The sequence below is a fragment of the Rhinoraja longicauda genome, chromosome 24 (genome assembly GCF_053455715.1).
Source record: "Rhinoraja longicauda isolate Sanriku21f chromosome 24, sRhiLon1.1, whole genome shotgun sequence".
Taxonomy (NCBI): domain Eukaryota; kingdom Metazoa; phylum Chordata; class Chondrichthyes; order Rajiformes; family Arhynchobatidae; genus Rhinoraja; species Rhinoraja longicauda.
The window spans coordinates 36,239,360-36,267,100 of NC_135976.1; the positions used below are offsets into that span (position 1 = coordinate 36,239,360).

The following is a 27,741-nucleotide window of genomic DNA, read 5'->3' on the forward strand; positions in this document are numbered from 1 at the left end:
CCGTTCTAAATGTCTTACTAAAACTGTGGCCCCTAGTTCTGGACTCCACCAACATCGGGAACATGCTTCCTGCCTCTAGTGTGTCCAATCCCTTAATAATCTTATACGTTTCGATAAGATCCCCTCTCATCCTTCTAAATTCCAGTGTATACAAGCCCAGTCGCTCCAGCCTGTCAACATACGTCAAGATCCAGTCAGCGGATACGGGGGCTTTTACTGCAAGAGCATTTAATACAGGAGCAAAACTGGGGGGGGGGGGGGACCATGGGGAAGGCAATAAACAAGGTCACCTGGTCACTGTGAGAGTGGGGGGGGGGGGGTCGTCAAAGACACAGGAGGTTGTGGGAATGTGAAATGTGGAAGAGCAGAAGGTTGAGGGAGAGAGACAGAGATAGAGAGAAAGACAGAGACACAGAGGGGAAGAGAGACAGAGGGAGAAACAGGGAGATAGAGAGAGAGAGATAGAGACAGGGAGAGAGAGGGAGAGAGAGGGGGAGAGAAAGGGAGAGGGAGAGGTCAAGAAGTCACAGCAACGTCTCAACTTCCTCAGGAAACTGACAAATTGCAAGGTCTCCAGTGACTGCAGCTGCTGACTGAGTGCACGGCCCCATCACTGCTGTGTCCGCCTGACAACAGCTCTGCCCACATCACAAGATATTGTAGAGAGTTGTAGATGTAGCCCAGCCCATCACACACACCACACTCCCCACCATTGTAGATGGAGCCCAGCCCATCACACACACCACACTCCCCACCATTGTAGATGTAGCCCAGCCCATCACACACACCACACTCCCCACCATTGTAGATGTAGCCCAGCCCATCACACACACCACACTCCCCACCATTGTAGATGGAGCCCAGTCCGTCACATAGAACAAGTTGTGAAATAGGGGGCAGCAGAATGTAAGTTGTCAGATTCCAGTTAATCGGCAACGAGGTCCAATGCGAGATGCCTCCTTCACCACCTGTCCTCTCCCCCACCCTCACAACTCCACATCTCCCCTCTCCCCCCTCCCCATATCTGATCCCCTCTCCCTTTTCTCCCCTCCGCACACCTCCCCCTCTCCTCCCCTCCGCACACCTCCCCCTCTCCCCTAGCCCTGACCCCACCCTCCAGCCTGCCCCCAGCCCGCCTGTCCTCACCAACCCCTGAGCCGAGGGTCTGGCTACTGAAATGCAGAGAGGTGCATTTGCCCAGCGCAGGTTTCCCATTGAAGATTCCCATTGGACAACAGGTCCAGGAAAGATCTCCCAAGTTCATTTTGTGTACAAAACCTGGTTGAGAGGCCAGTGCTTTAGGGGCCTGACCCCTCTCCCTCCTTGGCCGCTGTGTCTTGCCTACAACTACACGCCATGACAGCCAGAACATACCACACTCCACACACGTGCGGGGTTGGAGTTTCTTTGGCTTGGTATAAAATGTAAATTGTCCCTAGTGTGTGTAGGGTAGTGTACGGGGTGATCACTGGTCAACACGGACTCGGTGGGCCGAACGGTTGTCAGATAAACCCAGAGAGTTGTAAATCTGTGGAATTCTCTGCCACAGAAGGCAGTGGAGGCCAATTCACTGGATGTTTTCAAGAGAGAGTTAGATTTAGCTCTTAGGGCTAACGGAATCAAGGGATATGGGGAGAAAGCAGGAACGGGGGTACTGATTGTGGATGATCAGCCATGATCATATTGAATGCCGGTGCTGGCTCGAAGGGCTGAATGGCCTCCTCCTGCACCTATTGTCTATGTTTCTGTTTCCCTGTTGTATCTCTGAACGAAACTTAATGGAAATAAGCGAAAAAAATTAAAACAACCCTCTCAGGTCCAACTTTATTTCAGAAGATAAGAATTTAAGACTTCACAAGCTTCTAGAATCGATCTGGGGAATTGTTGTGAAGAGCAAATTTGCAGAAAAAATAACAACTGCAAAGCTTGAGTTAGTAAATGATGCTTGTGCTGTTATCAAACTGTTCAAAGTGTTGGAAAATCTCTCGGAAGTTTGCAGACACGGTCTCTTCCTTCTGGAGGAGTTGTCGTTCCAGTTTGATGATCGATTTCATCTCTTCCAGGATGTCACGGGCCTTAGGGACGATCACCTTCATCAGATCCTGGATTGTGAGGATTCTCGATGGACTGGGTTCTACGTTGAAAAGTAGAGTCATAGAGTCACAGAGTGATACAGTGTGGAAACAGGCCCTTCATAGAGTCACAGAGTGATACAGTGTGGAAACAGGCCCTTCATAGAGTCACAGAGTGATACAGTGTGGAAACAGGCCCTTCATAGAGTCACAGAGTGATACAGTGTGGAAACAGGCCCTTCATAGAGTCACAGAGTGGGCAGGGGGTGGGGAGGGAGTGGGGAAGGGGTGGGGAGGGAGTGGGCGAGGGGGGTGGCGAGGGGGGTGGGTAGAGGGTGGGGAGGGGGGCCTCATACATGGGTGTGGATGGGCTGCTTACCTCTCACACACCAGGGGGGAGATGGGTGGAATGTCCCATCATCACTGCACCGACCCCTGTCGCCGCCGATCACCCGATATCATGGGGCACATCTGAACGTGACTTCATCTCCGTAGGCGTAACAACGTCGATCTGGTGTAATCTCTCCGTTGTGGAAACTGCTGGGTCTGGCACACGGAACTGCAGGAGAGGAACAGAGGGGTCTTTGGTGAGGAGGGGGAGCAGCAGAGGTGGAGGCACACTGGGGCAGGGCCAAACCCTGCACCGCTCCACAGGGAAACGTCCTCCATTCTTGGGAGCGGTTCTCGGTCCAGTATCTGAGGAAGGATGTGCTGGGTCTGGAGAGGTGACGGAAATGTTGGCGGATGATTTGTTGGATACGCTGGCTGGTGGGGTGGAAGGTGAGAACGAGGGGGATTCTGTCCTTGTTACGAATGGGGGGAGGGGGAGCAAGAGCGGAGCTGCGGGATGTAGAAGAGACCCTAGTGAGAGCCTCATCTATAATGGAGGAGGGGAAGCCCCGTTTCCTGAAGAATGAGGACATCTCTGAAGCCCTAGTGTGAAACACCTCATCCCGGGCGCAGATGCGGCGTAGACGGAGGAATTGGGAGTAGGGGATAGACCTTTTTGCAGTCTGGACTCCGTATCTGAGGATGGATGTGCTGGCTCTGGAGAGGGTCCAGAGGAGGTTTACACGAATGATCTCAGGAATGAATGGGTTAACCTATGATGAGCGTTTGACAGCACTGGGCCTGTACTCGCTGGAGTAGAATGAGGGGGGACCTCATTGAAACTTATTGAATAATGAAAGGCCTGGATAGAGTGGATGTGGAGAGGATGTTTCCACTAGTGGGAGAGTCTAGGACTAGAGGTCACAGCCTCAGAATTAAGGGACGTTCCGTCAGAAAGAAGCTAAGGAGGAATTTCTTGAGTCAGAGGGTGGAGAATCTGTGGAATATTGGACACAGACGGCTGTGGAGGGCAAGTCAGGGGGTATTTCTGAGGCAGAGATAGATAGATTGTTGATTAGTGCCGGTGTCAGGGGTTACGGGGAGAAGGCAGGAGAATGGGGTTAGGAGGGAGAGATAGACCAGCCGTGATTGAATGGAGGAGCAGACTTGATCAGCTGAATGGCCTGATACATGGTTGTGGACGGGCTGCTTACCTCTCACACCGGGGGGGGAGATGGGTGGAATGTCCCATCGTCACTGCACCGACCCCTGTCCCCGCCGATCACCCGATATCCAGTGACACATCTGAACGTGACTTCATCTCCGTAGTCGTACAAATGTTGATCTGGTGTGATCTCCCCGTTGTGGAAACTGCTGGGTCTGGCACACGGAACTGCAGGAGATGAACAGACGGGTCTTTGGTGAGGAGGGGGAGCAGCAGAGATGGAGGCACACTGGGGCAGGGCCAAACCCTGCACCGCTCCACAGGGATTTATTCACAAAATGCTGGAGTAACTCAGCAGGTCAGGCAGCATCTCAGGAGAGAAGGAATGGTCGACGTTTTGGGTCGAGACCTTTCTTAAGACTGATGTCAGGGGGGTGGAACAAGGGAAGGATATAGGTGGAGACAGGAAGATAGAGGGAGATCTGGGAAGGGGGAGGGGAAGAGAGGGACAGAGGAGCTATCTAAAGTTGGAGAAGTCAATGTTCATACCACTGGGCTGCAAACTACCCAGGCGAAATATGAGGTGCTTTTGCTCCAGTTTCCAGTGGGACTCACTATGGCACTGGAGGAGGCCCATGACAGAAAGGTCAGACTGGGAGTGGGAGGGGTGTTGAAGTGCTCAGCCACCGGGAGATCAGGTTGATTAAGACGGACTGAGCGCAGGTGTTGAGCGAAGCGATCGCTGAGCCTGCGCTTGGTTTCGCCAATGTAAATAAGTTGACATCTGGAGCAGCGGATGCAATAGATGAGGTTGGAGGAAGTGCAGGTGAACCTCTGTCTCACCTGGAAAGACAGTTTGGGTCCTTGGATGGAGTTAAGGGGGGAGGTAAAGGGACAGGTGTTGCATCTCGTGCGGTTGCAGGGGAAAGTGCCCAGGGTTGGGGTGGTTTGGGTGGGAAGGGACGAGTGGACCAGGGAGTTACGGAGGGGACAGTCTCTGCGGAATGCAGAAAGGGGAGGGGATGGGAAGATGTGGCCTGTGGTGGGGTCCCGTTGTAGGTGACGGAAATGTTGGCGGATGATTTGTTGGATACGCTGGCTGGGGGGGTGGAAGGTGAGAACGAGGGGGATTCTGTCCTTGTTACGAATGGGGGGAGGGGGAGCAAGAGCGGAGCTGCGGGATGTAGAAGAGACCCTAGTGAGAGCCTCATCTATAATGGAAGAGGGGAAGTCCCGTTTCCTGAAGAATGAGGACATCTCTCATGCCCTAGTGTGAAACACCTCATCCCGGGCGCAGATGCGGCGTAGACGGAGGAATTGGGAGTAGGGGATAGAATTTTTGCAGTCTGGACCCCGTATCTGAAGGGAGGATGTGCTGGCTCTGGAGAGGGTCCAGAGGAGGTTTACAAGAATGATCTCAGGAATGAATGGGTTAACCTATGATGAGCGTTTGACAGCACTGGGCCTGTACTCGCTGGAGTTTAGTAGAATGAGGGGGGACCTCATTGAAACTTATTGAATAATGAAAGGCCTGGATAGAGTGGATGTGGAGAGGATGTTTCCACTAGTGGGAGAGTCTAGGACTAGAGGTCACAGCCTCAGAATTAAGGGACGTTCCGTCAGAAAGAAGATGAGGAGGACTTTCTTGAGTCAGAGGGTGGAGAATCTGTGGAATATTGGACACAGACGGCTGTGGAGGGCAAGTCAGGGGGTATTTCTGAGGCAGAGATAGATAGATTGTTGATAAGTGCCGGTGTCAGGGGTTATGGGGAGAAGGCAGGAGAATGGGGTTAGGAGGGAGAGATAGATCCCCCGTGATTGAATGTAGGAGCAGATTCGATGGGCTGAATGGCCTCATACATGGTTGTGGACGGGCTGCTTACCTCTCTCACACCGGGGGGAAGATGGGTGGAATGTCCCATCATCACTGCACCGACCCCTGTCCCCGCCGATCACCCGATATCCAGTGGCACATCTGAACGTGACTTCATCTCCATAGGCGTACCAACGTCGATCTGGTGTAATGTCTCTGTTGTGGAAACTGCTGGGTCTGGCACACGGAACTGCAAGAGAGGAACAGAGGGGTCTTTGGTGAGGAGGGGGAGCAGCAGAGATGGAGGCACACTGGGGCAGGGCCAAACCCTGCACCGCTCCACAGGGATTTATTCACAAAATGCTGGAGTAACTCAGCAGGTCAGGCAGCATCTCAGGGTGAAGGAATGGGCGACGTTTCGGGTCGAGACCATTCTTAAGACTGATGTCAGGGGGGCGGGACAAAGGAAGGATATAGGTGGAGACAGGAAGATAGAGGGAGATCAAGGGAAGGGGAGGGGAAGAGAGGGATAGAGGAACTATCTAAAGTTGGAGAAGTCAATGTTCATACCACTCGGCTGCAAGCTGCCCAGGCGAAATATGAGGTGCTGTTCCTCCAGTTTCCAGTGGGACTCACTATGGCACTGGAGGAGGCCCTTGACAGAAAGTTCAGACTGGGAGTGGGAGGGGGAGTTGAAGTGCTCAGCCACCGGGAGTTCAGGTTGGTTAAGGCGGACTGAGCGAAGGTGTTGAGCGAAGCGATCGCCGAGCCTGCGTTTGATTTCGCCGATGTAAATAATTTCACATCTGGAGCAGCGGATGCAATAGATGAGGTTGGAGGAGGTGCAGGTGAACCTTTGTCTCACCTGGAAAGACTGTTTGGGTCCTTGGATGGAGTTGAGGGGGGAGGTAAAGGGACAGGTGTTGCATCTCGTGCGGTTGCAGGGGAAAGTGCCCGGGGTTGGGGTGGTTTGGGTAGGAAGGGACGAGTGGACCAGGGAGTTATGGAGGGAACAGTCTCTGCGGAATGCAGAAAGGGGAGGGGATGGGAAAATATGGCCAGTAGTGGGGTCCCGTTGTAGGTGACGGAAATGTTGGCGGATGATTTGTTGGATACGCTGGCTGGTGGGGTGGAAGGTGAGAACGAGTGGGATTCTGTCCTTGTTACGAATGGGGGGAGGGGGAGCAAGAGTGGAGCTGCGGGATGTGGAAGAGACCCTAGTGAGAGCCTCATCTATAATGGAGGAGGGGAAGCCCCGTTTCCTGAAGAATGAGTACATCTCTGATGCCCTAGTGTGAAACACCTCATCCCGGGCGCAGATGCGGCGTCGACGGAGGAATTGGGAGAAGGGGATAGACTTTTTGCAGTCTGGACCCCGTATCTGAGGAAGGATGTGCTAGCTCTGGAGAGGGTCCAGAGGAGGTTTACAAGAATAATCTCAGGAATGAGTGGGTTAACCTATGATGAGCGTTTGTCGGCACTGGGCCTGTACTCACTGGAGTTTAGTAGAATGAGGGGGGACCTCATTGAAACTTATTGAATAATGAAAGGCTTGGATAGAGTGGATGTGGAGAGGATGTTTCCACTAGTGGGAGAGTCTAGGACTAGAGGTCACAGCCTCAGAATTAAGGGACGTTCCGTCAGAAAGAAGATGAGGAGGAATTTTGGAGTCAGAGGGTGGAGAATCTGTGGAATTTTGGACACAGACGGCTGTGGAGGGCAAGTCAGGGGGTATTTCTGAGGCAGAGATAGATAGATTGTTGATTAGTGCCGGTGTCAGGGGTAATGGGGAGAAGGCAGGAGAATGGGGTTAGGAGGGAGAGATAGATCAGCCGTGATTGAATGGAGGAGCAGACTCGATGGGCTGAATGGCCTCATACATGGTTGTGGACGGGCTGCTTACCTCTCACAAACCGGGGGGGAGATGGGTGGAATGTCCCATCATCACTGCACCGACCCCTGTCCTCGCCGATCACCCGATATCCAGTGGCACATCTGAACGTGACTTCATCTCCGTAGGCGTACCAACGTCGATCGCCGCTGCCGCCCACGACCTTCCCGACCCCCTCACCGCCGCCCACGACCTTCCCGACCCCCTCACCGCCGCCCACGACCTTCCCGGCCATCCGCTGACCGAGCCGACCGTCACTTACCCGGGCTCCAGGTCCCCGCGGGCCTCCCCCAGCGACCGTGCTGACCCGCGCCGCTCCACCGCCCAGCAGCAGGTCACAGCCGTCGCTGTACCCGGCCCCCGGGACCAACAACAGGCTGCAGCTCCACCCGGCCCACACACACCGCGCTGGGTCCACAGCCCCCCCCCCCCACCAGGCAGAGCCCTTCAGCACTGCTGGGTCCTACTGCCCACCCTCTACTACAGGTAACCACCCGGCCCACACACACCGCGCTGGGCCCACAGCCCCCACCAGGCAGAGCCCCTCAGCACTGCTGGGTCCTACTGCCCACCCTCTACTACAGGTAACTGCAGCAGGGGTTCCACTGGGTCTCCCCCTTCCCCCTCCAGCCAGGCGACCCCCAGTACTCCCCACATCGGTTCTCATGCCCCCCTCTGCCCAGCTAACCCACCACCCCCCCACCATACATCCCCTCCACCTGCCCCCCTGCCTCCATCCGACCCCAACCCCCACCATTGCCGGGTGTTCACCATCCCCCCTGACCTCCCCCTTTCAGACACCGAACGGTCGGTCCTCAGCAGAGGCCTTACCTTTGTTCCCCTCCGCCCCCACATCAACGAGTTCCGCGTCCGCCATGACGTGGAGCTCTTCTTCCGCCGCCTCCGCCTCCGAGCCTTTTTCCATGGTAAGGAGTCCCGACCCACCACTGATGACCCCTTCTCCCGTCTCCAACGGACCCCCTCCACTTTTACCCCCCAGTATGGCCTACTACCCCCACTAGAACTTTTTATTTCAAACTGCCGGCGTGACATCGGCCGCCTCAAATTTTCCACCCCCCTGACTAACTCCAACCTCTCCCCTCCTGAACGTGCAGCCCTCAACTCACTCCGCAACAACCCGGACTTAATAATTAAACCCGCTGACAAGGGAGGGGCTGTGGTAGTCTGGCGTGCTGACCTCTACCGCACCGAGGCCAGACGACAACTATCAGACACCTCTTCCTACCTATCCCTGGACCATGACCCCACCGATGAACACCAGACCTTCATCACCAGCACCATCACCGACCTCACCAACTCCGGCGAACTACCCCTCAGTGCCTCCAATCTCATAGTTCCCCAGCCCCGCACGGCCCGATTCTACCTCCTACCCAAAATCCACAAACACAATTGTCCCGGCAGACCCATTGTCTCTGCCTGCTCATGCCCCACCGAACTTATCTCTACCTACCTCGACTCCATCCTAGCCCCCCTGGTTAAATCCCTCCCCACCTACGTCCAAGACACCTCACACGCTCTCCATCTCCTGGATAACTTCCGGTTCCCAGGCCCCCACTCCCTCATTTTCACCATGGATGTCCAGTCACTCTACACTTCCATCCCCCACAAGGATGGTCTCGAAGCCCTCCGTTTCTTCCTCGACCGTAGAACCAGCCAATCCCCATCGACCAACACTCTCCTCCGCCTAGCAGAGCTGGTTCTTACCCTCAACAACTTCTCCTTTGACTCCTCCCACTTCCTCCAAACCAGAGGCGTAGCTATGGGCACTCGCATGGGCCCTAGCTACGCCTGCCTCTTTGTCGGGTACGTCGAACAATCCCTGTTCCAGACGTACACTGGCCCCATCCCCGAACTCTACCTCCGCTACATCGACGACTGCATTGGTGCTACCTCTTGCACCCATGCAGAACTCACTGACTTTATACACTTCACCTCCAATTTCCATCCTGCCCTTAAATATACCTGGACTATCTCTGACATCTCCCTCCCGTTTCTGGACCTCACCATCTCCATCACAGGAGAAAAATTAGTGACGGACATTTATTACAAGCCCACCGACTCGCACAGCTATCTGGACTACACTTCTTCCCACCCGGTCCCCTGCAAAAAGTCTATCCCCTACTCCCAATTCCTCCGTCTACGCCGCATCTGTGCCCGGGATGAGGTGTTTCAGACTAGGGCTTCCGAGATGTCCTCGTTTTTCAGAAAACGGGGCTTCCCCTCCTCCATTATAGATGAGGCTCTCACTAGGGTCTCTTCTACATCCCGCAGCTCCGCTCTTGCTCCCCATCCCCCCACTCGCAACAAGGACAGGATCCCCCTCGTTCTCACCTTCCACCCCACCAGCCAGCGGATCCAACATATCATCCACCAACATTTCCGTCACCTACAACAGGACCCCACCACTGGCCATATCTTCCCATCCCCTCCCCTCTCTGCATTCCGCAGAGACCGTTCCCTCCGCAACTCCCTGGTCCACTCGTCCCTTCCTACCCAAACCACCCTAACCCCGGGCACTTTCCCTTGCAACCGCACGAGATGCAACACCTGTCCCTTTACCTCCCCCCTCAACTCCATCAAAGGACCCAAACATTCTTTCCAGATGAGACAGAGGTTCACCTGCACCTCCTCCAACCTCATCTATTGCATCCGCTGCTCTAGATGTCAACTCATCTATATCGGCGAAACCAAGCGCAGGCTCGGCGATCGCTTCGCTGAACACCTGCGCTCGGTCCGCATTAACGCCACTGATCTCCCGGTGGCCCAGCACTTCAACTCCCCCTCCCATTCCCAGTCTGACCTCTCTGTCATGGGCCTCCTCCAGTGCCATAGTGAGGCCCGCCGGAAATTGGAGGAGCAGCACCTTATATTTCGCCTGGGCAGTTTGCGGCCCGGTGGTATGAACGTTGACTTCTCCAACTTCAGATAGCTCCTCTGTCCCTCCCTTCCCCTCCTCCTTCCCAGATCTCCCTCTATCTTCCTGTCTCCACCTATATCCTTCCTTTGTCCCACCCCCGACATCAGTCTGAAGAAGGGTCTCGACCCGAAACGTCACCCATTCCTTCTCTCCCGAGATGCTGCCTGACCTGCTGAGTTACTCCAGCATTTTGTGAATAAATGGTGCAATGTCTCTGTTGTGGAATCTGCTGGGTCTGGCACACGAAACTGCAGGAGAGGAACAGAGGGGTCTTTGGTGAGGAGGGGTAACAGCAGAGGTGGAGGCACACTGGGGCAGGGCCAAACCCTGGGCACGATGTCACTGACGGTCAGCTACTACTGACCCAACCCTGTGTAGCGCTGCGACCAGCCAGGCCTCCAGTGAGCGAGTGAGGATTAACTCCCAAACACTCCACCTCATTACATCTCTTTAGACTTTAAAGATACAGCGCAGAAACTGCCCACCGAGTCCGCGCCGACCAGCGACCCCTACACACTAACACTATCCTGCACACACTCACGACAATCAGCGACCCCTTCACACTAACACTATCCTGCACACACTCACGACAATCAGCGACCCCGACACACTAACACTATCCTGCACACACTCACGACAATCAGCGACCCCGACACACTAACACTATCCTGCACACACTCACGACAATCAGCGACCCCTACACACTAACACTATCCTGCACACATTAGGGACAATCAGCGACCCCTACACACTAACACTATCCTGCACACACTCGCGACAATCAGCGACCCCTACACACTAACACTATCCTGCACACACTAGGGACAATTTACACCTTACAGAAGCTAATCAACCGACAAACCTGCACGTCTTTGGAATGCGGGAGGAAACCGGAGCACCCGGAGAAAACCCACGCAGGTCACGGGGAGAACGTGCAAACTCCGTACAGACAGCACCTGTGGTCAGGATTGAACCCGGGTCCCTGGCGCTGTGAGGCAGCAGCTATACCTGCCGCCCCTGGACCTTGATTTTTCACCTGTTGTTGCATCAAGCCTGACCGCAATGGCCAGGCGCACCTGTGGTCAGACCGGGACACACCTGACACAGCCTTGCCTGTGCACACCTGCCGGCGTAGTGAAGGTGGTACCTGCACATGCCGCAGTACACGCCCCATTTAAAGCAGAGTAGGTCCCTGTGTGCTACTGGATCTGAGACGGGTCTGATCTCGATCTCTTTGCAGGCATTATTTTGCAACCACAACCTGTAAAGTGACCACAGAGTGATACCGTGTGGAAATAGGCTCTTCGGCCCAACTCGCCCATACCGGCCAACATGTTCCAGCTACACTCATCCCACCTGCCTGCGCTTGGTCCATATCCCTCCAAACCTGTCCTATCCATGTACCTGTCTAACTGTTTCTTAAATGTTGGGACAGTCCCAGCCTCAACTACCTCCTCTGGCAGCTCGTTCAATACACCCACCACCCTCTGTGTGAAAAAGTGACCCCTCGGATTCCTATTAAATCTTTTCCCCTTCACCTTGAACCTATGTCTTCTGGTCTTTGATTCCCCTACTCTGGGCAAGAGACTCTGTTCATCTACCCCATCTATTCCTCTCAAGAAATTGTAAACCTCTATAAGATCTCCCCTCATTCTCCTGCGCTCCATGGAATAGAGACCCAGCCTACTCAACCTCTCCCTACAGCTCACACCCTCTAGTCCTGGCAACATCCTCGTAAATCTTCTCCGAACCCTTTCAAGCTTGACAATATCTTCCCTATAACATGGTGCCCAGAACTGAACACAATATTTTAAATGCAGTCTCACCAACGTCTTATACTATTGCAACGTGACCTCCCAACCTCTGTACTCAATACTCTAACTGACGAAGGCCAATGTGCCAAAAGCCTTTTGACCACCTTTGTGGCTGGGGGAAATCTTTCTTTTTTTAGGTCTCTTCCGCGGGGCCTTCCATCGCCCGGAGTGGCTTCCATCGCCCGGCGCGGCTCGGCCGCGGGACTGAACAGTGCCCGGTGCGGCTCGGCCGCGGGGCCTTCTATCGCCCGGTGCGGCTCGGCCGCGGGGCCTTCCATCGCCCGGTGCGGCTTGGCCGCGGGGCCTTCCATCGCCCGGTGCGGCTCGGCCGCGGGGCCTTCCATCGCCCGGTGCGGCTCGGCCGCGGGGCCTTCCATCGCCCGGTGCGGCGCGGCCGCGGGACACCATTCTGCTTTAGTTAAACATTTTGTTCAAGATGGCCGCGCCGTTGTGTTTGGCTGCCTGTCGTCGCTCACCTAGAGATCCTACTGTATGTTTCATTTTTTTTCCTTAGTACCTAATCAGATGTACAGCACTTTGGTCAACGTGGGTTGTTTTTAAATGTGCTATACAAATAAAATTGACTTGACTTGACTTGACTTATCTACCTGCGACTCGATCTTCAAGGAACCATGCACCTGCACTCCTAGATCCTTCTGCTCTACAACACTACCCAGAGGCCTACCATTCACTGTGTAGGTCCTGCCCTTGTTCAACATCCCAAAATGCAACACCTCACACTTCTCTGTACTAAATTCCATCAACCATTCCTCCGCCCATCTGGCCAATCGATCCAGATCCTGCTGCATTCGTTCACAATCACCTTCACTATCTGCAAAACCACTCACTTTTGTATCATCAACAAACTTGCTAATCTTGCCCTGTATGTTCTCATCTAATCATTGATGTAGATGACAAACAGTAACAGGCCCAGCACTGAACCCTGAGGCACACCACTAGTCACAGGCCTGCAGTCCGAGAAGCAACCTTCCACCATCACGCTCTGCTTCCTTCCATGGAGCCAATGTGCTGTCCATTCAGCTATCTCTCCTTGGATTCCATGTGATCTAACCTTCCAGAACAGCCTACCCTGTGGAACCTTGTCCAATGCCTTACTGAAGTCCACAAACATAACATCTACAGCTCTGCCCTCATCAACCTTTTTGGTCATGTCTTCAAAAGAACCAATCAGATTTGTGAGACACGACCTCCCACATACAAACCTATGCTGACTGTCCCTAATCAGCCCTTGCCCATCCAAATGCCTGTATAACCTGTCCCTCAGAATATTCTTTAGTAACTTTCCAACTGCAGATGTTAAGATGAACTACCTTCTGCAAGCATGCCCATAACAGCTCGAGAACCTAATACTGGGCGGCACGATGGTGCAGCGGGTAGAGCTGCTGCCTCACAGCGCCAGAGACCCGGGTTCCATCCCGACTACGGGCGCTGTCTGTACGGAGTTTGTACGTTCTCCCCGTGACCTGCGTGGGTTTTCTCCGGGTGCTCCGGTTTCCGCCCACACTCTAAATACGTGTGGGTTTGCAGGTAGATTGGCTTCTGTAAATTGTCACTAGTATGTGTAGGATAGTGCTAGTGTACTATCGCTGAGGGGCTATCGCTGGTCGCCGATCACTGGTCGGCCCGGACTCAGAGGACCAAAGGGCCTGTTTCCCCGCTGTATCTCTGAAGCCTAAAGTGTTATAATTTCGAACCTGCAAAAGAAAGGTAACGATACCATACGAAAGAACTATGTGTAGGAAGGAACTGCAGATGCTGGCTTCAACCGAAGAGAGACACACAAAGCTGGAGTAACTCAGTGGGACAGGCAGCGTCTCTGGAGAGAAGGAATGGGTGATGTTTCAAGGGTCTCGACCCTTCTTCAGACTGAAACGTCACCCACTCCTTCTCTCCAGAGATGCTGCCTGTCCCGCGAGCAAACTTTATTTATTCCAGGAGTCATAAAACACAACAAGATGCATGAAACATGAAATGAAACAAAATGGACACTCACTCCGCTGGCACGTGGGTGCGGGAACATCGAACTCGTTCCTGCCCGTACACCGAATGGTTTCACTGCCGGTCAGCTTGTAGCCCCTGTAATCACATATAGTCTTTTCGCTGGCAAAAACTTTTACACAACAAAAACTTTTCACTGTACCTCGGCACAAGTGACAATAAACTACACTGAACTGAACTGAGTTTGTACTGATTTCATCCACGTGTGGTCTGATCTTTTAGCCGCTGATTGTTTCATTTGATCAGTTATCCAAAATCAAAATCTTTACACAGATGTGGGCGGTTTTGCAGATAGTGAAGATGGTTGTGAACGATTGCAGCAGGATCTGGATCTGATTGGCCAGGTGGGCGGAGGAATGGTTGATGGAATTTAATACCGAGAAGTGTGAGGTGTTGCATTTTGGAATGTCTAACATGGGCAGGACCTTCTAAGTGAATGGTAGGCCTCTGGGTAGTGTGGTAGAGCAGGAGTACAGGTGCATGGTTCCTTGAAGATAGAGTCGCAGGTAGATAATGTGGTCAAAAAGGCTTTTGACACATTGGCCTTCATCAGTCAGAGTATTGAGCACAGAAGTTGGGAGGTCACGTTGCAGTTGTATAAGACTTTGGTGAGACAACATTTAGACTATTGTGTTCAGTTCTGGGCACCATGTTATGGGAGAGATGTTGTCAAGCTGGAAAGGGTGCAGAGAAGATTTACAAGGATGTTGCCAGGACTGTAGGGTGTGAGCTACAGGGAGAGGTTGAGTAGGCTGGGTCTCTATCTTACAGAGGTGTATAAAATCATGAAAGGAATAGATCGGGTAGATGCACAGTCTCTTTCCCAGAGTTGGGGAATCGAGGACCAGAGGACATAGGTTCAAGGTGAAGGGGAAAAGATTTAATAGGAATTTATGGGGTAACTTTTTCACACAAAGAATGGTGGGTGTATGGAACAAGCTGCCAGAGGAGGTAGTTGAGGCAGGGACTAACCCACCATTTAAGAAACAGTTAGACAGGTGCATGGATAGGACAGGTTTGGAGGGATATGGACCAAATGCAGACAGGTGGGACTAGTGTAGATGGGAAAAGTTGGCCTGTGTGAGCAAATTGGGCTGAAGGGCCTGTTTCCACACTGTATCACTCTGTGACTCTGTGACAATGAATATGTATTGGGTTGACAGGTTGCGCTTTGAGAGACGGTTACTTACTTAAGTTGCAGGTTGGTGGAGCAGGATGAAACTGGTTGTCTTCAGAACACTCGATGACTCCACTGCCGATCATGTCATAGCCAACGCCACACCTGTAGGTTATCATGTCACCGTACTTTAATTCGAATCCAAATCCTGACATGACATGGCTGTTTGCTGGAGGTTCTGGCGAATCGCAGCGAACGACTGCCCAGAGAAACATCGTTAGTCTCACCTGCAATCAGTGGCTTTGGCAATGCAGTTTAGTTTAGTTTAGTTTAGAGATACAGCGCGGAAACAGGACCCTCGGCCCACCAAGTCCACGCCGACCAGCGATCCCCGCACACTAACACCATCCTGCACACACTAGGGTCACTTTTACATTTACACCAAACCAATTAACCTACAAACCCGCACGTCTTTGGAATGTGGGAGGAAACCGGAGAAAGTCCACGCAGGTCACGGGGAGAACGTACAAACTCCGTACAGACAGCACCCGTAGTCGGGATGGAACCCGGGTCTCTGGCGCTGTGAGGCAGCAGCTCTACCCACTGTGCCACATTGCCTATTCATACCAGTAGTGTTGGGTTCAGGTTTGGTCACACTGCTGTAGGAAGGATGTTGTTAATTTGGAAAAAGCACAGAGGAGATTTACGAGGATGTTGCCCGGACACGAGGGCCTGAGAGGCAGCTTTTTCACACAGAGAGTGGTGGGTGTATGGAATGAGCTGCCAGAGGAGGTAGTTGAGGCTGGGACTAGCACAACATTTAAATGACATTTGGACAGGTACATGAATAGGGCAGGTTTGGAGGGATATGGGCCAAACGCAGGCAGGTGGGGCATATTGGTCGGCATGGACAAGGTGGGGCCAAGTATTAAAAATTAATAAAAGTGTGAATAAAATAAAATTAATGAAAATGAACTGCAGATGCTAGTTTATAGCAAACATAGACCCAGAGCGCTGGAGTAACTCAGTGGGTCAGGCAGCATCTGTGGAGCACATGGATAGGTGACGTTTCACAGAGTGCTGGAGTAACTCAGCTGCCTGACCCGCTGAGTTACTCCAGCACTCTGTGAAACGTCACCTACACATGTTCTCCACAGATGCTGCCTGACCTGCTGAGTTACTCCAGCACTGTGTCCATCTGTGGGGGTGACACTGGCAGGAAGTGTACATGATCCAGAGATAGTTGGTGCCCAGGCTGAGATGGTTGTGGCACGTGTGTTTATGATGCAGGTGTTCCAAAATTTATCCCCCACCCCTCAACACTTACCCCTCATTACAGTGAAAGGTAACATTGGCACTAAACACATTGCCTGAAGCGGTGAACCATCCATTATAAATATCGCCAGGACATCCACAAGATTTCATTAAATTAAGAAAGAAATAGAGCAGAGATTCAGCTACAAATACAATTAATAGTGTCAGAGAGCTGGCAGGATGGAGACAGGCCCTTCCACCCACTTTGCCCATGCCAACCCAAATGACATACTGGGCTAGACCCATTGGTCTTTGTGTTTGGCCCATAGCCCTACAAACTTTCCCACCAATATATCTATCCGTATGTTTTTCAAAAGTCATGTTGAACAGTTTCGTTTATTGTCACGTGTGAATGAAACAAAGCATCTCACTGCACCAAGTAAACGTGACAATGACAACCAACCAATCAACCAACCAAACAAACAACAAAACAACAAAATAACCAATCAATCAATCAATCACTGCACTATTCACCTGGCCACAGATTCATAAATTCAATGGAGCAGACGGAGGCCGTTCGGCTCATCGAGTCTGCTGCATTTAACCATTCTGCTCGTTCAGTTTGGCCTCTGTTGGAGACAGCTTCTGCCTCTACAAAGTGTTGCTGTCGGTGTTGGCCATACGCGTGGAGGACAGCTACGACCAACTCTCTCCTCAGTTCCAAAACAAGCAACACAAAGTGTGTTTCCTGCAGCAACTCTCTCCAGCGTTTAGTCCTTTACTAAATGTCAAACATTCATGGAACCGCCCTGCACGGGAATGGCCCTATCAGCGCAGGCCACCTGTGCCGAGCAACATGTCCTCCCCAGGTATGTCCACGCACCACCCTCTGGCTGAAGAAATTCCCCCTCGGCTCCTGCCTAAAGATACGTCCTTTCATTCTGAGGCTGTGCCCTCTGGTCGTAGACTCTCCCACTAGTGGAAACATCCTCTCCACATCCACGCTGTCCAGGCTACACTGCTGTAAAATGAAGTGCCAGCTCTTGTGGTTGATGCCCCATCCGATGACGACAAGCGTCCCACACTCCCGCCTCACCACCCTGTCTACCCGCGCCACCACCTTTGGGGAGCGCAACGTCTCTCAGTTGCACAACTCCCCCGGGATAGGGGGTGGGGAGAGGTGGGGTGGGGATAGGGGGGTGGGGAGAGGGGGTGGGGAGAGGGGGTGTGGGGATAGGGGGTGGAGAGAGGGGGGGTGGGGAAAGGGGGTGGAGAGAGGGGGGGTGGGGAAAGGGTGTGGGGAGAGGGGTGTGGGGAGAGGGGGGTGGGGAGAGGGGGGTGGGGAGAGGGGGGTGGGGAGAGGGGGGTGGGGAGAGGGGGGTGGGGAGAGGGGGGGTGGGGAGAGGGGGGGTGGGGAGGTGGGGAGACGTGAGGTGGGGATAGGGGGTGGGGAGAGGGGGTGGGGAGAGGGGGTGGGGAGAGGGGGTGGGGAGAGGGGGGTGGGGAGAGGGGGGTGGGGAGAGGGTGGGTGGGGAGAGGGTGGGTGGGGAGGGGGGGAGAGGGGAGGTGGGGAGAGGGGTGGGTGGGGTGGGGAGGAGGGCTTGGGATATGGGGTGGGGAGAGGGGGGTGGGGATAGGGGGTGGGGAGAGGGGGGTGGCGAGAGGGGGGTGGGGAGAGGGGGGTGGGGAGAGGGGGGTGGGGATAGGGGGTGGGGAGAGGGGGGTGGGGATAGGGGGTGGGGAGAGGGGGGTGGGGAGAGGGGGGGGTGGGGATAGGGGGTGGGGATAGAGGGTGGGGATAGGGGGTGGGGAGAGAGGGGTGGGGAGAGGGGGGTGGAGAGAGGGGGTGTGGGGTGAGGGGGTGGGGAGAGGGGGAGTGGGGAGAGAGGGGAAGGGGAGAAGGGGTGGGGAGAGGGGGTTGGGGATAGGGTTTGGGAAGAGGGGAGCGGAGAGAGGGGCGTGGGGATAGGGGTGGGGATAGGGGTGGGGATAGGGGATGGGGAGAGGGGGGTGGGGAGAGGGGGGTGGGGAGAGGGGGTGGGGATAGGGGGTGGGGAGAGGGGGGTGGGGAGAGGGGGTGGGGAGAGGGGTTGTGGGGTGAGGGGGGTGGGGAGAGGGGGGGTGGGGTGAGGGGGGTGGGGAGAGGGGGGTGGGGAGAGGGGGGGTGGGGAGAGGGGGGGTGGGGAGAGGGGGGTTGGGGAGAGGGGTGTGGGGATAGGGGGTGGGGAGAGGGGGTGTGGGGTGAGGGGTGTGGGGAGAGGGGGGGTGGGGTGAGGGGGGTGGGGTGAGGGGGGGTGGGGAGAGGGGAGGTGGGGAGAGGGGAGGTGGGGCGAGGGGTGTGGGGATAGGGGGTGGGGAGAGGGGGGGGTGGGGAATGCAGTGGGAAGCTGCCACTAACACGGAGGCTGACTTACGCTGACACTCCGGCAGCGGTCCCCACCACCCTCTCTCATTGCAGATCCGTGAGCGAGTGCCTCTCAAAACGTAACTGCAAAACACAACAGGATAAGGAAGGTCAGACGTGTTCACCATCACGTGTTCACCATCACATGTTCACCATCACATGTTCTTCATCATTCGTTGACTGTCACGTGTTCACCATCACATGTTCACCATGACGTGTTCACCCTCACGTGTCACCATCATGTGTTCACCATCATGTGTTCACCATCATGTGTTCACCATCACGTGTTCACCATCACGTGTTCACCATCACCTGGTCTTCATCATGTGTTCACCATCACGTGTTCACCATCACATGTTCACCATGATCTGTTCACCATGATGTATTTGCCATCACTTGTTCACTATCACGTGTTCACCATCATATGTTTAGCATCACGTGTTCACCATCGTGGCTGCGTTCTGCAGCTGCGGCTCACCGGCAGTCTCTCTGTCTTTTTTTTGTTTTTTTGTCTATTGTCATCCTTTAATGTACGTTTTGTTCTATTTTTAGCTCTGTGTATGTGGGGGGGGGGGGGGGGGGGGGGGGTGGGGGGGGTTGGGGGAAACCTTTTTTCTAATCTCCTCCTCAACGGAGATGCGACCTTTACCGTGTCGTATCTCTGTTCGTGCTACGGCCTAACATCGTGGAGTCGGCGGCCTCCAGCTGGGATCGACCTTGAAGACTCCGGTCGCAGGGCCTGGACTTACCATCTCGGAGGCTTCGGCCGTGGGCCCTGCAGACCGCAACATCGGGAGCTCGCAGGTCCCTGGCTGGCGACCGGCTTTTGGGAGCTCCAGCCGTAGCAACTTCGACCGCCCCGAAGCGCGAGGTACGATCGACCCGCTCGCAGGCCCTTCATCACCCTGCGTGGCTCGGCCGCGGCACTTTCCATCGCCCGGTGGGGGCTCAGGACCTTCATCGGTCTGCTCGGCTCGGCTCGGCCCTGGGACTTTACATCGCCCGGTGGGGGCTCAGGACCTTCATCGGCCTGCTCGGCTTGGCCCTGGGACTTTCCATCGCCCGGTGGGGGCTTCAAAAAGTTGGGAGCCTCGATCACCTCGTGGCACCACGGGAGAAGAATGAGGAGGAGATAAGACTTTTCTTTGCCTTCCATCACAGTGAGGGTGTGCCTAGAGCAATCACTGTGATGGCTGTTTGTGTAAAAATTGTATCTGTGTGTCCTGTGCTTTTTGTTGTCTACTGCCAGACCCTGACGTGAGAGGACGCTGGCGTTGTTTATTCGCCGCTTCTCCGTTAGGATAGTTTGTCTGTTTATTTTTATGTTATGATTGTTTTTGTAAAGCGCTTTGAGCTTCTGGTAAGGCGCTATATAAAATAAATGCTTATTATTATTATTATTATTATATAACATGTTCGCCATCGCTTGTTCACCACCACGTGTTCACCATCATGTGTTCACTATCACGTGTTGAGCATCACGTGTTCACCATCATTGGAGGGGGCGTGGCTGCGCCCTGCAGCTGCGGCTCACCGGCAATCTCTCTGTCTTTTTTTGTCTTTGTCTATTGTTATTGTTTAATGTATGTTTTAATTTATTTGTAGCTCTGTATATGTGGGGGGTGGGGTAAACCTTTTTTTCCAATCTCCTCCTCAACGGAGATGCGACCTTTATCGTGTCGTATCTCCGTTCTTGCTACGGCCTAACACCGTGGAGTCGGCGTCCTCCAGCTGGGATCGACCTTGAAGACTCCGGTCGCAGGGCCTGGACTTACCATCTCGGAGGCTTCGGCCATGGGCCCTGCAGACCGCAACATCGGGAGCTCGCAGGTCCCTGGCTGGCGACCGGCTTTCGGGAACTCCAGCCGTAGCAGCTTCGACCGCCCCGAAGCGCGAGGTTCGATTGACCCGCTCGCAGGCCCCTCATCGCCCTGCGTGGCTCGGCCTCGGCACTTTCCATCGCCCGGTGGGGGCTTAGGACCTTCATCGGCCGGTTCGGCTCGGCCCTGGGACCTTCCATCGCCCGGTGGGGGCTTAGGACCTTCATCGTCCTGTGTGGCTCGGTCCTGGGACCTTCCATCGCCCGGCGGGGGTTTCAAAAGTCGGGAGCCTCGATCGCCTCGAGGCAGCAGTTTGACTGCCTGACTACGGGAGAAGAATGAGGAGGAGATAAGACTTTTCTTTGCCTTCCATCACACTGAGGGTGTGCCTGGAGCAATCACTGTGATGGTTGTTTGTGTTAAATTGTAATTGTGTGTCTTGTGTTCTTTGTTGTTTACTGCCGGACCCTGACGTGAGAGGACGCTGGCGCTGTTTGTTCGCCGCTTCTCCGTCAGGACAATTCTTTTGTTTGTTTGTTTGTTTTTATGTCTTGTTTGTTTAGAAAAGCGTCTTTGAGTATCTTGAAAAGCGCTATATAAAATAAATGTATTATTATTATTATTATGTATTCACTATTGCATGTTAACTATCGTGTGTTTCACCATCACGTGTTCACCATCACGTGTTCACTATTGCATGTTAACTATCGTGTGTTTCACAATCACGTGTTCACCATCACATGTTCACTATCACGTGTGCTTTATTTGTCACATGTGCAACTGTGTGGTGAATTTCTTTCTGCGTATCTTACACACGCGACGCCGACATTATTGAAAGTCCGGTTGGCCCGGGCGCCCGATGTACCGGAGCAGTTCCCGTGAACCCAAGCCGGTCTCCATGGTCACCTCTCCATTTCCTTCATGAAAACCTCTCCCAGCCTCTCCAATCTCTGCTCTGCTCAATATTGAAACTGGAGATAGATAGATTCTTGATTAGTGCGGGTGTCAGAGGTTAGACAATAGACAATAGACAATAGGTGCAGGAGTAGGCCATTCAGCCCTTCGAGCCAGCACCGCCATTCAATGCGATCATGGCTGATCACTCTCAATCAGTACCCCGTTCCTGCCTTCTCCCCATACCCCCTCACTCCGCTATCCTTAAGAGCTCTATCCAGCACTCTCTTGAAAGCATCCAAAGAACTGGCCTCCACTGCCTTCTGAGGCAGAGAATTCCACACCTTCACCACTCTCTGACTGAAAAAGTTCTTCCTCATCTCCGTTCTAAATGGCCTACCCCTTATTCTTAAACTGTGGCCCCTTGTTCTGGACTCCCCCAACATTGGGAACATGTTTCCTGCCTCTAATGTGTCCAATCCCCCAATTATCTTATATGTTTCAATAAGATCCCCCCTCATCCTTCTAAATTCCAGTGTATACAAGCCTAATTGCTCCGGCCTTTCAACATACGACAGTCCCGCCATTCCGGGAATCAACCTAGTGAACCTACGCTGCACGCCCTCAATAGCAAGAATATCCTTCCTCAAATTTGGAGACCAAAACTGCACACAGTACTCCAGGTGCGGTCTCACCAGGGCCCGGTACAACTGTAGAAGGACCTCTTTGCTCCTATACTCAACTCCTCTTGTTACGAAGACCAACATTCCATTGGCTTTCTTCACTGCCTGCTGTACCTGCATGCTTCCTTTCAGTGACTGATGCACTAGGACACCCAGATCTCGTTGAACATCCCCTCTTCCTAACTTGACACCATTCAGATAATAATCTGCCTTTCTATTCTTACTTCCAAAGTGAATAACCTCACACTTATCTACATTAAACTGCATCTGCCATGTATCCGCCCACTCACACAACCTGTCCAAGTCACCCTGCAGCCTTATTGCATCTTCCTCACAATTCACACTACCCCCCAGCTTAGTATCAACTGCAAATTTGCTAATGGTACTTTTAATCCCTTCATCTAAGTCATTAATGTATATCGTAAATATGGGGAGAAGCCAGGAGAATGGGGTTAGGAGGGAGAGATAGATCAGCCGTGATTGAATGGCGGAGTAGACTTGATGGGCCGAATGGCCTAAATCTGCTCCAATCTTGTGAGCTTACCCTGGGTGGCAGGAATAGGTGGCCAAACCGCCCTTTTCCAAAGACTCGTAGCTCACAAACCCGTCCGGAATGTCCGCCGGTCTTCCACAGCTCTCTGCAAGGAACAAAGACAAGGGTTGACTGAACAGACCCGTCCAAACCTGCCGCTGCTGAGGGAAGCATCAGGGAACCCCAGACACCAGGACATGGGTCTACAGGCACCTGGACACGGATCTACAGCACCTGGACACGGATCTGCAGCACCTGGATACGGATCTGCAGCACCTGGACACGGATCTACGGCACCTGGACACGGATCTACAGCACCTGGACACGGATCTACGGCACCTGGACAAGGGTCTACAGCACCTGGACACGGATCTACAGCACCTGGACACGGATCTGCAGCACCTGGACAAGGGTCTACAGCAGACCTCCCAACAGTTGATTTTACAAATTCAGAATTTTGATGTCGAAAATTCAGAATTTTACATCATAATTCATTATATGGCGCGCAATGCAACTTCTCTGCAAAAACAAGCATGCACGTCAAATGCGCGTATGTGTTGCATTACATCACGTGAGTAAAATGACTATTATTTCCAACAGTCTGTAGTTCTTGGACTACATGTACAATGTCAGGCCGATCATGAGGATATTCTACTATTATAGAAAAGTTATTGAACAGAAATCGTTTTTACAAAAATGAAAACATTGTTTTGTTTTGTTTTTTCTATTTTGCTTTTTCCTTCCACATCCCAATTCTCTTGGGTGTTGAATAAAAGAACAACGGTCATAAAATGTATGACTAAGTTATGAAGAAAGAGTTTCATTTCAAAAACTGCACATACCTAATTTAATTAAAGACATTCTTGCTCCTGTGGTCTTCAACAGCAAATCACAATGGTCCATGTCCCCCCAAACCCTACTCCCCCCAAACCCTACTCGGAAGGGTTGGGAGGTCTGCTACAACACCTGGACACGGATCTACAACACCTGGACACGGATCTACAACACCTGGACACGGATCTACAGCACCTGGACCCGGATCTACAGCACCTGGACACGGATCTACAGCACCTTGACACGGATCTACAGGTACCTGGACACGGATCTACAACACCTGGACACGGATCTACAGCACCTGGACATGGACATACAACACCTGGACACGGATTCTCCCCGTGACCTGCGTGGGTTTTCTCCGAGATCTTCGGTTTCCTCCCACACTCCAAAGACGTATAAGCATGTAGGTTAATTGGCTTGGTGAAAATGTTTAAAAAGTTTGTCCCTAGTGTGTGTAGGATAGTGTTAGTGAGCGGGGATCGCTGGTCGGCGCGGACTCGGTGGGCCGAAGGGCCTGTTTCCTCGCTGTGTCTCTAAACTAAACTAAACTAAGATCATCGACTGTTGCATTTCACAGACACCTTCTGTGTTTGCTGCTTTAACTGTGGATCCGTGGAGGGTGGAGCTTTTGTTACACAGACCCTGCCCGTCGGCGAGCAGTGGTCAGGACCCTGGCACACGGGCATGCCCACACCTCGTGGTCAGTGACTATATTGACTCAAACCCTGGTCCCAACGGTCAGAGACCTCCCGACACTCTCATCCCAACTCCAGCAACATCTGCGCCAGTTGGAACGAAAGGCAACTTTTTAAATGTTTGCATGAGGAGTATTTCTTTAATTTACACTTCTACTTTAGTTTAGTTTAGATTTAGCGATACAGCGCGGAAACAGGCCCTTCGGCCCACCGCGTCCGCGCCGACCAGCGATCCCCGCACACTAACAATATCCCACACACACTGGGGACAATTTACAATTTTACCAAAGTCAATTAACCTACAAACCCGCACGTCTTTGGAGTGTGGGAGGAAACCGGAGCATCCGGAGAAAACCCACACAGGTCACAGGGAGAACGTGCAAACTCCGTACAGACAGCGCCCGTAGTCGGGATCAAACCCGGGTCTCTGGCGCCGTGAGGCATCAGCTTTTTGTAACCTATGTTGAGGGTCTAATCCTCCTCTGTGTCAGGTGGAATTATCTTTTCGACTGCCTTGTATTTATTTGTAAACGACCCAGACAGGGATTGAGGATGGCCGGCCGGGTTCATTCACATCCTCTGTGTTCAGACGCTGCTTTAAATCGAAGACAGACACAAAATGCTGGAGTATCTCAGCGGGACGGGCAGCGTCTCTGGAGAGGAATAGGTGACGTTTCGGGTCAAGACCCTTTTTTAAAAGAGAGCAGGAGGAATCACAGAGGGGAGGGGGTGGGGGAGGTAGAGGTGGGGGGGGGAGGGGGAGGGGGGGTAGAGGTGGGGGGGGGGGGTTTCCCGCCGGCGGGGCAGCATCGGGACGGGGCGCCGATCATACGCCCGCCCTGTCCCTGGATGAAAGGAGACACAAGGAACTGCAGGCGCTGGTTTACCATGGAAAGGTACAAAGTGCCGGAGTAACTGGGCGGGTCAGGCAGCGTCTGTGGGGAACGTGGGTCGGTGACGTTTCACAGAGTGTTTTCCGAACAAGGTTCTTCACCCGGAACGTTACCCTTTCCTCCCCAGTCCCGGGCTACACCCGCCTTCCCAGCGACGCGGGCGGGACAGGCGGCGATGGAGCGGCTGTTGCTGTTGCTGTTGTGTGGAGCGGCGGCCGGGGACGTTGGTGAGACCCCCCCTCTCCCCCACCCCCCACCACTCTCCCCCCACCCCTCACCCCCCCCCCTCTCCCCCCACCCCACCCCCTCTCTCTCTCTCCGCGTCCCCGCTGTCCAGGTCTGGGCGATGTTGTTTGTGTTGTCGCCTCATCTCTCGCCGGCGGCACCGCCATGTGGGGACCCCCCGCCCCGCACAGTGTGGGGGTCTGGGGATGGGACGGGTCCTCCCTGGTGGGAGGTGGGGGAAGGGAGGAGTGGGTAGGCGAGGGGAGGGGAGGGGAGGAGGGGTGGGGGTCTTCTCTCGGTGGCACCGATGCCCAGAGGCGGTGTTCACACAGTGACAGTGGCATTCGCACAGCTACATCACAGCTTGGTTTGGGAACAGTCTCTGCTGATGACTGCAACACATTGCGCCAGAATATGTAGGAAGGAACTGCAGACGCTAGTTTACACCGAAGATAGACACAAAACGCTGGAATAACTCAGCGGGACAGGCAGCATCTCTGGAGAGAAGGAATGGGTGACATTTCGGGTCGAGACCCTTCTTCAGATCAAAGGGAGGGGGGGAGTAGCGCGAGTCAGCGTGGGAGCGTGGGAGTGGGAGGGGGAGTTAAAGTGTTTAGCGACCGGGAGATAAGGGAGGTTAAGAAAGACTGGGGAAATCTCTGAGCCTGCGCTTGGTCTCACCAAAAAGCTGGAGTAACTCAGCGGCTCACGCACCATGTCTGGAGAAATGGAATAGGTGATGTTTCAAAGAATGCCGACACCCTTCTTCAGATATTGCAGAGGGCTGTCACACAGTCCGTTACACACACCACACTCCCCACCATTGTAGATGTAGCCCAGCCCACACACACACACCACACTCCCCACCATTGTGGATGTAGCCCAGCCCATCACACACACCACACTCCCCATCATTGTAGATGTAGCCCACACACACACACCACACTCCCCACCATTGACTCCATCTACACTTCACGCTGCCTCGGGAAAGCAGCCAACATAATCAAAGCCACAAAGTGCTGGAAAACGTCCAGTTTGAAGGAAGGTCTCGACCCGAAACGTCACCCATTCTTCCTTTATTTGTCCCACACTGGGGAAATTTACAACTCAGCGGGTCAGGCAGCATCTGTGGATAAACATGGAGCCGTGAAGCAAGAAGTTCTTTGATGTTGAGAAAGGTGCACAGAAATAGTGATTAACTTAGCAACGTTGGTTCTGCACGTTGTTGGTCCGGTACATTGGGTTGGTGTTTGTACGTTGTGCAGGCCAACACGTGAGAATGGTTTAAAGATTTGGAATTGTAACGGAAGAGCAACTCATCTGATGAGGACGGGTAGAGGGAATGTGGAGTGGCTGTTTGTGCTTTCTGCAGGTGCACCTTGTGGCGAACCACCAAGATTAGAGAACGGCAAACACATTGGGAACAACTACAACTATCGCCAATTGGTCAATTACCGCTGCAATGAAGGGTAAGCAGACACTCACCACCACACTATGTTACATTGCAGACCCTCCAAATGTGATTGCCCCTTTACACAACATGGTAGTGGAGGCAGGGACTATCTAAGGGACATTTGGACGGGTACATAGATAGGAAAGGGTTGGAGGGATTTGGCCAAATGCGGGCAAATGGGACGAGTGTAGATGGGACATGTTGGACAGCGTGGACGGGTTGGGCTGAAGGGCCTGTTTCCGTGCTGTGTGACTCCGTGACGTTATTTTTATATAAACGGGACATTTCTGTGTCCACCTGTTTGTTCTTCCAGCTACAAGCTGTTTGGCAGTTCACAGATACTCTGCACCCTCAACGGATGGACCAAGAACGCCCGGAGTTGTCGCAGTGAGTGGCCGCTGGACATTCCCGTCACCGGGACCAGGGGGAGGGGGATGACGGGGGAGGGGGGATGACGGGGGGGGGTGACGGGGGAGGGGGGGGGATGACGGGGGAGGGGGTGACCGGGGGGGAGAAAAGGAATAGGTGACGTTTCGGGACCAGACCCTTCTTTAGACTGAGAGTCAGGGGACAGGGAGATAGAGATATGGAAAGGTATGGTGTGAAAATGACAGATCAAAGGGGCCGCAGTCCAAGGGAAATGGAGAATGGATCATTGTTAACTGAGAAGGTTACTGAAGGATACTGCTCGTTACCATGGGTGTGACAGGTGTGTCTCTGTCTTACACTAACGCGGTGTCGCCCTCCACCAACAGTGGACAATGGCATTGTGTGGCCGCAAGGGAGGTCATTTTAAACTGAGGTGAGAAGAAACGTTTTCACCCAGAGAGTTGTGAATTTGTGGAATTCTCTGCCACAGAAGGCAGTGGAGGCCAAATCACTGGATGGATTT

The 27,741-nt window shown here is 53.5% G+C and overlaps 3 protein-coding genes across 7 annotated transcripts in view; 1 reads left to right on the top strand and 2 right to left on the bottom strand.

The window, feature by feature from the left end:
• Positions 1 to 27,741, top strand: part of LOC144605182 (sushi, von Willebrand factor type A, EGF and pentraxin domain-containing protein 1-like) — a 58,529-nt gene that overhangs the window by 20,798 nt on the left and 9,990 nt on the right. For all 4 annotated transcript variants that reach the window (XM_078420274.1, XM_078420273.1, XM_078420271.1 and 1 more), the window contains 2 exons: positions 26,769 to 26,865; positions 27,163 to 27,236. In XM_078420274.1, the coding sequence (XP_078276400.1) occupies positions 26,769 to 26,865; positions 27,163 to 27,236 (171 nt within the window). The remainder of the gene's footprint in view (positions 1 to 26,768; positions 26,866 to 27,162; positions 27,237 to 27,741) is intronic.
• On the bottom strand, positions 1,879 to 24,219 carry LOC144605188 (C4b-binding protein-like). Of its 2 annotated transcripts, XM_078420282.1 has the most exons (6): positions 23,589 to 24,219; positions 22,759 to 22,852; positions 18,828 to 18,901; positions 15,233 to 15,418; positions 2,452 to 2,631; positions 1,879 to 2,134 (listed from the first exon to the last, which is right to left on the bottom strand). In XM_078420282.1, exons 1-5 carry the CDS (start codon positions 23,647 to 23,649, stop codon positions 2,531 to 2,533), a joined length of 516 nt encoding a protein of 171 aa, XP_078276408.1. In that variant the 5' UTR covers positions 23,650 to 24,219; the 3' UTR covers positions 1,879 to 2,134; positions 2,452 to 2,530. The 2 variants fall into 2 exon arrangements, 1 of the variants encoding a protein (XP_078276408.1); XR_013548829.1 differs by lacking the exons at positions 1,879 to 2,134; positions 2,452 to 2,631; positions 15,233 to 15,418; positions 18,828 to 18,901 and adding an exon at positions 21,381 to 21,608 and having other exon boundaries at positions 23,589 to 23,627.
• On the bottom strand, positions 3,617 to 7,626 carry LOC144605189 (C4b-binding protein alpha chain-like). Its single transcript, XM_078420283.1, has 4 exons — positions 7,495 to 7,626; positions 7,284 to 7,434; positions 5,451 to 5,630; positions 3,617 to 3,795 (listed from the first exon to the last, which is right to left on the bottom strand). Exons 1-4 carry the CDS (start codon positions 7,504 to 7,506, stop codon positions 3,620 to 3,622), a joined length of 519 nt encoding a protein of 172 aa, XP_078276409.1. The 5' UTR covers positions 7,507 to 7,626; the 3' UTR covers positions 3,617 to 3,619.

Excerpts from the sequence above, each read along its gene's own strand:
- LOC144605189 (XM_078420283.1), bottom strand. Across the intron at positions 5,631-7,283 it reads TCCCCCCCGGTTTGTGAGAG|TTCCGTGTGCCAGACCCAGC; the intron begins GTAAGCAGCCCG and ends CCTCTCTTGCAG. Across the intron at positions 3,796-5,450 it reads TTCCCCCCGGTGTGAGAGAG|TTCCGTGTGCCAGACCCAGC; the intron begins GTAAGCAGCCCG and ends CATCTCCTGCAG.
- LOC144605188 (XM_078420282.1), bottom strand. The coding sequence starts at position 23,649 with ATGGACCATTGTGATTTGCTGTTGAAGACCACAGGAGCAAGAATGTCT. Across the intron at positions 22,853-23,588 it reads AATGTCTTTAATTAAATTAG|AGAGCTGTGGAAGACCGGCG; the intron begins GTATGTGCAGTT and ends TGTTCCTTGCAG. Across the intron at positions 15,419-18,827 it reads ACCGCTGCCGGAGTGTCAGC|TCGTTCGCTGCGATTCGCCA; the intron begins GTAAGTCAGCCT and ends TTCTCTGGGCAG.